Below are 12797 nucleotides of genomic sequence, written 5' to 3' on the forward strand. Positions count from 1 at the left end.
CCATCCGTCTAAGGATATCCGAATCCGAACGGCAATTAAAATATACATATTTGAACTTGTTCCAAATCCAAATAGAAATACTCGGATATTATCCGAACCCAAATAATATCCGTTTAAACTAAATAATTATTAAATATATTTATAAATATTTAAATAGATAGCGAATAGTCTACCCGTTCATATAAATATTCGAGTAATTAAATAAAAATTTATCTACCGAACCGTTTATAATAATTAAATTTTAAAATATATTAATAAAAATTAATATAAATAAAAAAAAATATAAAACATCAACTAATCAAATTCAAATATCCAATAAATTAATCCAATCCAAATATAAATTTATAAAATTTAAAATAATGTTTTAAATAATAAAAACACAACATAAAATAACAAAATCTAACATAATCGTATTCAGAGGTAATGAATATCCGCAGGTTGAATCCGAATCCAATCCGAACCGAAATAGTAAAATTAAGTTTGAGTCTTTTCAAACCCATTTATTATTATACCTAAATCCATTCTATTAAAATTTAATCTGATCCGCTTCACTGCCATCCCTGAAATAACATGTGCGTTTTGATCTTGGATTATGTACCAAATCCATGATATAACAATCCCACAACAAATTGGTAAAGATGCATGTATCTACACATTACAAATTCCGGAAGAAGAATGATCATTGTTAATTTTTTGGATTACATATCCCGAGAGATTTCGATAATCAACAGCTTAGATGCTCAAGCATCAAAGGAATCGAGGAAGCAGGTTTGCAGCATATATAGTTACTCAATCAAATGGCATTCATAACAAATAATAATAGTTATTGCTATTCTTTGGATTGCATATCCTGACGAGATTATAAAAGATGCTCTTCCCAGTTCCTGGAATTAGCTCCCAATACAAAATTAAATCTGATGTTTTCACTGCTGAAATTCAATCTGATGTTTTCACTGCTGGTCTCAAAATCAACTATGAACATTATATTACAGAGGGCAGAGCATTGAAAATGCTGCACCATAGCTTTACAAACTGATATCTCAAATTGAAAGTGTAGGAGCATCCCAGTGGCATTTGGTTTTCCATAACCAATATCAGGAACAAAACCTGTTCTCCTTGAACTATCCAAAATGTTATTCGACATTAAATTTACCATAAGGGTATAAGACTAGCAATGGCAATGCCACCAGCAAAACAGATTAATTAATCTATACATCCACACACATTATAAAAACAATAAGGCAACCAAAATCTTGCAATTTGAAATAATCCTCTCAATTAAATTTAGTTTGAGGGCAAAAACCAGCAATCCTATCTAAATATGAAGATTTCTATCGTCTCGTATAGGCATAAAAGAACAAAGAGAGCAACAGGAAATACCTTCACCAAATGAGTGTTTCAGAACAAAAGAAAAAAAGCATAAAATCCTACAATCTTCTTATATGAACAACTATTATCATCAACCATCATATAGACATTTGATGAAAAGCATATTACTCAAATGCCCATTGGTTCTCCCTACGAACCTCCTCTTCCTCTTCAGGGGTGAAATCATTCTTAATATTGAATGTCTTGCGAATCTCCTCTGGTGTCTTCCCTTTGATCATATCAGCCACTGTTTGACATGTCAAATCTAGCAACCCCTTCACATTTAGATAGTTGGCAGCCTGCCAAACATCATCATTTACATGATAACAATTGCAAAGGAAATCAGTTTTACAAAATTCCAAACACCAATCAGTCAAAACATATTCAGAAGACGAATTGGCATATCCTTATAATCTTGTAAGGACGTTTAATTTTCGTTATTAACACAAGGAAAGGAATAAGATACAATCAAAATAGAAATTCACTACACCATAATTAGTCTATAAGATATCATTCGCTAATTGTTAAGATGCCAAACCTAACCACCAACCACAATTGGAAAAATAAAATATCAAAGTAAACCATCTTAATCCTAAATAATCTATCAGAGCAACTTATAATACCCATTATATAACCTTTTTTAGTGGGTTAGTAACTATAATAATCTGCACAGTTTCAATAACACAACATTAACTAATGCTAAAACACAATCTACCGACACAAATAAACAACAAAGAGAACACAAAACTAATCGAGTAATCCATCCAAACTCGACAACAGAACCACCAGTCCCGTACTTTCTTATCATATATCATCATCAACAATTCCATGTCTTAGCAATACATAATTCGTCACACAGAAAAATAATCAAAGAAAACAATTAATATGTGTGTGTGTGTGTGTGTGTGTGTGTGTGTGTGATATTAAAACAAAGGAAGAAAAATTGGTAAAACAGAAAACAGAGAGGGAGAGAGAGAGATTAAAAACAAACCAGAATGAGATCAAAGAGGGTATTTTGGTCAACTCTGACAAAATCGGCATCCCAAGATTTGAGAGCATCATCAGAGTCCTTATTATCATTGTCCTTGAAAGCAGCGTCGGCGACGTGTTTCTTGCAATACTCGATAACCTTGGAAAGAATCTTGCCGGTGACATTAGGTATAGGGATGACGCTGTCGGCGCAGTCATCGTCGATGATGTGTTTGATAGTTTGAGATTCCACCGCCACCGCTTCCTCCACGTCGAACGTCTCGCCGTCTGACGATTTCAGCGTGATTTTCTTGGAGGCTGACATTGTCACTTTTGTTACCAAGACAACGATAACCCTAATCAGAGATTTCAATGAAACGGGAAAAAGTAGAAACAAGAGAAAGCAATAATGCGTCGTATTGTGTGAGATAAAACCGCGGACTACAATAGAGATATATTTGTAGTATTTCTTTTTTCGTTTTCGTTCTGTACCTGGACTGCCACGACAGGGTCATTAAATTACTTATTTGTCCTTCGTACGACGACGGATTTTGGAAGTTTTCAGGTTTTTTTTTAAACAGTGGGATGGCGGTATTGTGGAAGTAATCTCTTTTGTTTTTCGATCCCTCAAGTGCTCCTATATGATTAGGGAACTAAAAGCTAACCAGGAAAATAAATATATTCTTCTATTTATTTTATTATTATACTCTTAGTTTTATTATGAAAAGATTTAAACTTCTTTCTTTTAAATCTTTTGAGGAATAATCATGAATTTTGATAAAATGGTGTTGAAATGGATTAAAAAAAGGAAAAAAATAATATGAGATTATATAAAATGATAATATTGTAGTTAATTTACTTTTCAAAATAAAACATATAAAAATATTTTAATTTATAATATCAGCTAGAGACATCATATGAAATATTTTTAACAATTTAACATATAATCGAAAAATAGTTTAAAAATTAAATAATAGAAATTAAAAATTTAAATAAATTGAATTTGTGATTTTTCTTTCATTATTAAAAGCGCCTATAACTTACTACAGGTGTGTATTACTAAAAATCTTATTGTAACTTAACTAACTAATCTTATTGCAAATAAAATATGAACTAGAGCATGTCAAAACTAAGATAAATACATTAAAACAAATCAAATATAGTTTCAAAAATTTCAGATTGACAAAAAAAAAACATTATCCGAAAATATTTTGACTTGAATAAAAAAAAAATATATGCTATCGAGTTATTATATACTCACAAGTTCAATGATGTGATAGTAAATTTAAGGGATAAATCATGATGCCAAACAAAACCTAAAAGTATTATCCTATTATAATATGTAGTTTAGTTTTAATTATAACAGATAAATATTAAAATTAAAATTTTTTTATGATTATAACGAGAAATTATTTTTATATAAAATATAATTCGGGAGAGATATTTATTAGATTACATATTCTAATAGCAAATCTCTTATTAAGTTATAATTTTTTTCTAAAGCATATCTATATTTATACCTATATATCTATTAAATTTTAAGACATTCAAAATTCTTTTATATGGGTCGTAGAAAATTCTTTTATATGGGTTACTATCTTTGACATATAAAATTTTCGTTTAACATTTTATGCATAATTTTATAATTTCTTGCTATCAATTTATTGGTTAGTAAATTATATTTTTATTATATAAAGTAGCATTTAGTAATATTTTTAATATTATATTGACTAATAAATTAATCTTTTAATTAGATAATAATTATAATTCTAGAAAATAACATGTTAACTAACCAATAAGTTAGTTTCCAAATCGTACAATAATTTCTATTCCAAAACAATAGCAAAATCAATTATATTTATAGTATTAATTTATATAATATTAAAAACTAAATAATAAATATTTTAAAAATAATTTTTATATTATTACATTGATAAAATTTTAAAATATTAAACAAAGATAGTTAAAATATTTAATTTATTATTATTATTAAATATTATAAATAATTATAAAATATCAAAGAAATTTATTTACTTTTATCTACAAACTCAATTTGTATTATTATTTATAACAAAAATAATAACAAGCAACCTAATCTATATATATATATATATATATATATTAATTTCTGAGACTTAAAATTTTTTTGAGATGTGTGCTAAATTTTTAACATATACATTATTCTAATTATAAAGAAAAATAATATTTTTTAATATTATATTTACTAATAAGTTAATTTTTAATTATACAACAATTTCTAATTTTAAAAAATAGTAATATCAATTATATTGATAGAACTAATTTATATAATATTAAAGTTAATAAATAGATATTTTAAAAATAATTTATTGATAGTATTAGTTTAAAAATAATATTAATAAATAAAATTTTTATTATGTATAATATAAATAAAATTTTAAAAATTAAAGATATTTAAAAATAACTAGTTTGCTATTATTTTTAAAATTATTATAAATTAATATTAAATACTGGCAATTGATTAACTTATATTTATAATTTAATTTTATAATCGAAATAATAATAATTATCGTGCAACATATGGTAGACGACTAGTTTTACTAATTTCCTTACCCAATTAAAGAAAAACAAGCAATAACAACAAGTTATAAATAGAACATGAAATTATATCATTAGGCCACAATAATTAGTCTAAAAAGAACAAATAGTTATCCAAACTATTTGGATTGAGAGATTTTGAAATCTATAGATTTAATTAAAATTCATAGATGTAAAATACAAGAATTTAAAATTTATAAAATTTTAAAAATTTTATTACTTAAATTAAACATAAAAATAATAGATTTTTATTTGAAGTTAATGATAATTCTAAAATAAGATAAATTTGTTAGAGACAACATTGGAATAAAAGATAATATAACAATCCATCCTTCTTTTGAAAATGATGAATTTCAAGACTTTCCCATTTATTAGATGGAGAATCAAATCCCTAAAAAATTAAAAAAATTTAGAGGATATGGATTTTCTTAAAATCCATGAATTTAGCTAAACAATGGATTTAAGCTAAATCAATCCAAATCACATCATAAAGATTTCTAGGCACAAACTAACGACCAACACCAAAGTCTTTGCCTAAAAACAACAAAGGAAAGAAATCCCCAAAAAAGGAGTACTATACAATATACAGGAAGAGGCAAAAAGACCTTAGCAGAAGCAGAAAAAGGAAGGACAATAATTAAAGATAGGAGAAGTATTCAAATTTAAAAATAGAGAAAAAAGAAAAGATTAAACATACCCAGAAGCAGCAGCAGTAACGACCTAGCAAATATAAGCTTAAATCCTCTCGTCATTGCTGGCAAACTTAAAGTCCAAGCTTAGGCCAGTGTCAGGTTTCTTTGTCTTGGTTTTGGGTGGTGGGAGCAACTCGTGGTCAGCCCCCATTACTGACTGAACTTAGGGTCAAAAGACTTTAATAGTCTAAATTTGATAAAGATCAAATCATAAATGCAATATGGATTATGGAGAGGTGTCATTATACATGATAATACGTAGCAATAAATGGAATAATCTTCTCCCTCTTATATGATTAACACTCATTCATCCATGAATTTATATCAGTTTTCAATATGATAAATATTAATTTTCCTCTTAATAAAAGAAAAAAGAAAAAAAAAATCAAAATCAAAGTGTTGAATTGAAATTGGATGTGCATAGTTTCTTTTTCTTTGAATAATAAACGTAAAACTTTATTCAATATGTATTCATCAGTAATTTTATCATACATCTTAATTTAGTTCTTCTATTACATTTAGATATGTCATTATATTTAATTAGTAACACAGCAAAAGATATATAATTCTTCTCTTAGACTTTGACTCATTGATCTATTGCATATTTTTGAATTTCAATTTTGATTTACCAACCATTTAATTTAATTTTATTTTAATTTTTCATCCTAGTCGACTTAATGTATGTATTGATTTCCATGCGATCGAGTTTTCTTTTATTATTTGGACGTAGAAATATACATAAGGTTGATTTTTTCTTTTAAAGAAACTGTGATGTTTGGTTGTATGTTTACCTGATTTATAGTGCGGTATAAATAAAGAATAAATCATCTGGAGCAGGGGTGGCTCAGTGGGATAAATTACTAAGGCAATCACTTGAAGATGCCCGATTATAAAAGCCTCTAAAAAGTAAAAAGTATTTTTTATAAAATTAAAGATGAAAAAAAAAATACTTAAACTTGTAAAAGTATAACTTAATGAAATATCTATTAAATAACTCCATTCAAAATTAGTTTATAAAATTAAAAATAGAAAAGTTAGTATATAATAAATTAGCAATTTTTATTATTGACAAACATAATATAAAGCTTGTAAACTAAGATAATTTATATATTTAAAAAAATAAAAATAAATATAGTATTTTAACTGAATTTTAAACAATTATTTTATTTTCAATATAGGCTCTTTGAGCATTTCTTCTTTCGTCTTTCTATTTGATTATATTTTATCTTCATTATGCTTTTTTCTTTTTATTTTTATTTTCTTTTTACTCTACTACAAGTTGGATTTATTATTTTCTCATTTGATATTGTTTCGTCAAATTCTTTAAAGTAAATAGGACTAACCTCATTGACAATGCTATTTTTCATATTCTCAAGAGCTTCCTCATAATGTTGTCGAGCTTTATTATTATTTTCACTAGTTGAAATCAATTTATTAAAATTTCTAGCCATTTGAATCCTTCAAAAAGAAGCAGCTAAACCAGCTTCGTTAGATGACAAAATAATTGGAATATCTTCTTTGTCACTTCTAGTTCCGGTTACTTCTTTTATCCATTTTTTTCACTATATATTTTTCTAGAACAGCTACAACACAATGAACATTCATTACACGAAGACCATAGCAATAAAGAATCACAACCTCTATGCACCTCATATCTAATTGTGTCCATATTTGACTGTCATATATGATATTTAATATTATTATTATTACCATAACACATTATTGATGACATGTAGCCCCCTTTATAAACTACTCCTCAAATAGAATATAAATCTCTATTGCATATGTTTCTCTAGCATGTGAAAGAAGTTTCACATGATTCAAAGCAATTGTTGGCTGACCTTGGAAGCAATGTAAATCTTCACTATTTCTTTACCCCTACACTATGAGACTACATCAGTAAAAGAATTATAAAATTCACAAAGTCTAATAGTCTTGAATAGTCTCTTCGACATGGAACAATTGGTAGTCTCACTCTTTTGTGATGATAAAACGCCATAAAAGATGTCTTTATTAAAAGCAAGACACTACTTCTATCTAGACTTGTATAAATATTATATCCAAGAGTTATTGTGCAATTATATTCTGTTACCAATCTGAAAAGAAACCATATAAGAAAAAAATTCATTATATAAAATATAAAGGCTCATTAAACATAATTGCAGGTGTATTGAAATATAAATGTTCAATGAACCAACCAATAAAATAATCTCAAAAATTTCATATACCTAGTCCATCTGACCAGCCTAAATTTTATATAAGCAAGTTCATTAAATATAACACTCATGTTCATTGAAATATAACTACAGGTTCATTAGATGATAATATCAGGTGTATTAAAACAACCAGTAAAAAAAATCAGGTTCATTTGAAATACTTGGTCCAATAAAATTCAAGTCTTGTCTCTGTATCATTATACTTTATAACATAATTTACCAATATTTACAAATCATTTTTTACTTCTTAAGCACTTAATGTTTTTGTTTGAGTCTCTCCTATTTGTCAAATACAAAGTCTTGGGAACACCATAATAGATGAATAAGGAATAACCATATTTCATGTGATAATGAAATAGGGTAAATTAAGTGTTCTTGCTTGACTCAATATAATCTAATTAAGTAATTAATAATTCTTTTATGCGATCATGGAATAAGAGATTCGGAGTGTCCTTGTTCAAAATCAAGAACTCTTACTTAGATTCAGTTTTTCAAAGTCAAGACTTTATCTTTTTATTTATTCTATATTAATAGTGTTATGATAATCTTGAAGTGTTTGAATAATATTGGATGTCTATCCTTATCTCTATGGATAGATTTTTTTTGTAAATAGAACTCTATCTCTATAATTCTTTATGCCTATAAATAGTTATTTATTGTTGTTTTTTATTTTACAACACATCATCAACATAATTACTTAACACAATATTCAAGATTTAAGGTATAACTATTTTTTCTTTTCTTTTTTATATTTAAAATCGTACATCCAACACCTTTTTCTTTAAATCAAAGCCAAAATAATGCCCAAAATGTGTTACAATTTATTTTGTATCTTGTAAATATTTTATTTATTTATTACTTTTTAAAAGAAGAAAGGAAGAAACTGTGTTAGTTATATAAGTTAGAGTCGATACTAAAAGCAAATTGAATTAAGAAAAATTCTTTACATCTCATCTGCATCACAAATTAATTTACTTCTATCATACTTGCAATTGCTATTTTTTCTTTTTCTTTAGTTTTTATTTTGGTTTTGTGGCCTTTGAAATTTTATTAGTTTCTTTTGTTTTGACTAAATAATAAAATACTAGTTTATGTTACAATGATAATATTATTTACATATTTCATAGAATCATAGTTTTGTTTTATTTTTAGTTTATTTTATTTATTTTTTTATTAATATAAGTTTACTTTTAAAATATCTTTACTCTACTATCATACTTTATAATTGTAGCTTTTCAAAACATGATTGTACATGATATAACTTAATAAATTGTATAGATATATTATTTATAAGTTAATATTAATCAATTTATTGTTCTTAAAGAACTAGTGTTATATGTAGTTCTTGAAGAACTGTATTAAAAATTTTAGTTCTTAAAAAACTAGTATTAATTTTAGTTCTTGAAGAACTAAATAAATAAATAATTAAGATATAAATTTCTGAAAAATTTTGACCTAAGTTCCAGAAGAACTAAGTATCTTAAAATCTAGTATGCAAATTTATTAAAAATTAATATTTTATGTTCCTGAAGAACTATAATATTAGTTTCTAAAAGACTGATACTAATTGACAATATTATTTATTTTTTTATAGACAATATTGAATTTGATGAAATTTCAAATTTATAGCACTTGACATCACGGGCAAGAACTATTTATCATGGATACTAGGTGCCAAGATACATCTTGATATTATGGGTCTTCAAAACACAATTAAAAATAAAAATTAAGAATACCTATGAAATTGCGCCAATAAAATGATTTTTCTTTGTCATCATCTTCATGAAGGACTGAAATTTGAATATTTGACAATTAAATATCCATTAATTTTTTGAAAAAAAATTGAAAGATTAATATGACTATTATAAATTAGCATCCTTCCAAAGGCTTATTATGAATGGATGCATTTACTATTGAAAAACTTTAAGACTGTAAGTGAATATAATTCTATAGTTTCCAAAATTAGTTCTAAATTGAAATTATGTGTAGAAAATATTATTGACCATGATATGTTAAAGAAGACATTTTCTATTTTTCATGCCTCAAATATGTTCCTACAACAGCAATATCGAGAAAAAAGTTTCAAAAAATATTCTGAATTAATCTTATGTCTTGTTGTTAAGCAAAACAATGAGCTTTTATTGAAAGATCATGAAACTTGTCCAACTAGTTCTGCTCCATTCTCTGAGATGAATGAGACAACATATAACAATGTCTGGCATGGACGAGGAAGAGGATGAAAGAATAATCGTGGTTTAGGACGTAGTCCGAAGTTATAGCCGAAATTATAATTATAGCAATCATAGTGTTAAAAATAATAATGCACATTTCCACTAAAAGTGGAACAGAATAATGGAGCAAAGTGATATTTAGAAAATCAATGCTATCAATATTAGCATGAAAGAGCAATGATCTCGTACTTTACTGATCTATATCAAGTGTTCTTAAAGAAGAAAATAAAAAATAAAAGTAAATTTTACAGAAAATGATGATAATTTTGGTGATGACTTTTCTAATCTCACACATTTAGATGTGTTAGATTTCTTTGAAAATTCTAAAAGAAAGATTAATCATTTAATCAGCGATGACAATGTAAATACCTAAAAAATATGTGTTTCCTTTAGCTCTTTAGTTTGCTTATTTTTCTTTATTATTATTTTTCTTTTATTTAAACACTAGTTTGTAATGTTAGTAACTTATTTATTTTTAAGTACTTTTGGATTGATTTTAATTGAAATATTATTTTATTTCTTACAAATATATTTTATTTTTATGCAAATATTATGGATCCTACTCAATTATTAGTATGATTAAGAACAAATGATGCAGATTTATGTCTTGCAGAAAGTGCAACCATGCACACTATATTAGAAAATAAGAAATATATTTCTCACTTAACAATGAAAAAGACTTATGTTAATCCAATATCTGGTAGTAAAAGAATAATTGAAGGCTCTAGAAGAGCAAATATATTACTACCTAGAGGTACATATTTCTTCATTAAAAACGTATTATTCTCTCCAAAATCTCATAAAAAATTATCGAGTTTTAAAGATATTCACTGAAATGGATATCATATTTAGACAATGATGCAAAAAAATTATTAAGAGCTATCCATTAAAGAGCTAGAAATTTTTTTAATCTAATGAATTTTTATATTCAACTGCTCTCGAGAAAAGTTAATTAACAAGCCTTCACTAAGCAAAATTCAGAATGAATCATCTGGAACGTATACAAGGTGATATCTGTGGACTAGTTCATCCGCCATATGGACTATTTAAATATTTATGGTGTTAATAGATGCATCAATAAAATAGTCATATATATATTCATTATCAACTTAAAATTTAGCATTTTCTAAATTATTTGCTCATGTAATTTGATTAAGAACACAACTTCCAGAATATGCTATTAAGACAATTCATCTTGATAATACTGGTAAATTTATATCTAAGGCTTTTAATGATTACCGCATGTCAATTGAAATAATTGTTAAACATCTAGTAGCTAATGTTTATACTCAAAATGGTCTAGCAAAATCTTTTGTTAAATGTCTCCAATTAATAGCTAGACCATTACTTATGAAAATAAGCCTCTTAATAATTGCTTCGTGACATGCGATTTTACATGCAACAACTATTATTCGCATAAAGCCAACTAATATTCATAAATTTTTATTATTGTAATTGGTTTCTAGCTATGAGCCAAATATTTCTCATTTGAAATTTTTTAGATATATTGTTTATGTTCTAATTAACTTCCCACGTCACAAAAAAAGAAAAAGGAATTTCAAAGGGGATTGAAAATATACATTGGATATGAATTTACATCTATAATTATATATCTTGAGATATTAATTAGAGATGTCTTTATTACAAGATTTAATAATTTTCATTTTAATGAGGCTTTTATTTTTTTGGGAGGGTGAAGAGGAGGAGAATAAGTAATTAGAGAAATAAATTATTTGGAATGAGCCATCATTAGATCATATTGATCCTTATTCAAAACAATGTGAATTAGAAGTTCAAAAAATCATTAATTTACAAAATATAGCATACCAATTATCATATACATTTTGTGATCCAAAAAGTTACTAAATCTCATATACTAACTGAAAATGCTCAAATTAGAATTGATGTCCCAGTAGAATAATATGTTAATATTATAGCAAATAAGTCCATGACACATCAGAAGCGTGGTAGGCCACTCGATTACAAGGATAAAAATTCAAAAAAAAAAAAAAATAAACAAAGTGATAATTTCAAAATTGATGTTCCTAAATAGCCTGTAATATAAGACATAGATGAGCAAGTAACCTAAAAGAGGTTCAAGTGCCTGAAGATGATGAAAAAAATGAGAGCTCAATCAACTATGTCACTTCCAATAAGAGATATGACCAAAGTGAAACTGTTGTCGACAATATACTTGCATATGCAATAGCAATTGATATTGCAAAAGAAAGTGAAAATATTGAATCTAAGGTCCCTATTGAATCTCGACAAAGAAATGATTGGTCTAAATAAAAAAATGAAGTACAACAAGATTAAACTCATTAGAAAAATATTAAGTCTTGGGGCCCATTATTTTAACACTAAAAAATACTAAGCCAATAGGCTATAAGTGGGTTTTTGTAAGTAAATACAATGAGAAAAATAAAATTGTGAGATACAAAGCATGAGCTGTAGCACAAGGGTTCTCATAAAGACCTGACATGTCACGATCCCACCCGTGGGCCCGTGACCGGCACTAGGGAATGGGTAGGCGTAAGGCCACCGAAACCCGTAGTAAGCCTGACACTCACTGACTTAAACAAATCTCATCTCAAATTTATATTATTAAAGCCACAAATTATCTTAATAGCTACATTCTACATAAATACTTCGGTCTGCCAGAAAAATTAGGCGAGACCCGAAACTCATAAAATTTACAACTGATACATCTACTAATTACTACCGCGGAGAATCTAAGATTTACC

At 26.4% G+C, this 12797-nt stretch overlaps 1 protein-coding gene across 1 annotated transcript; it reads right to left on the reverse strand.

Moving 5' to 3' along the window:
- Nucleotides 1-1253: 1253 nt before the first annotated feature.
- On the reverse strand, nucleotides 1254-2781 carry LOC8272024 (SKP1-like protein 1B). The gene is made up of 2 exons (XM_002537460.4): nucleotides 2360-2781; nucleotides 1254-1667 (listed from the first exon to the last, which is right to left on the reverse strand). The coding sequence occupies exons 1-2, from the start codon at nucleotides 2660-2662 to the stop codon at nucleotides 1494-1496; spliced, it is 477 nt and encodes a 158-aa protein (XP_002537506.1). The 5' UTR covers nucleotides 2663-2781; the 3' UTR covers nucleotides 1254-1493.
- Between the last annotated feature and the right edge of the window lie 10016 nt (nucleotides 2782-12797).

This window comes from Ricinus communis, chromosome 8 (genome assembly GCF_019578655.1).
Source record: "Ricinus communis isolate WT05 ecotype wild-type chromosome 8, ASM1957865v1, whole genome shotgun sequence".
Taxonomy (NCBI): domain Eukaryota; kingdom Viridiplantae; phylum Streptophyta; class Magnoliopsida; order Malpighiales; family Euphorbiaceae; genus Ricinus; species Ricinus communis.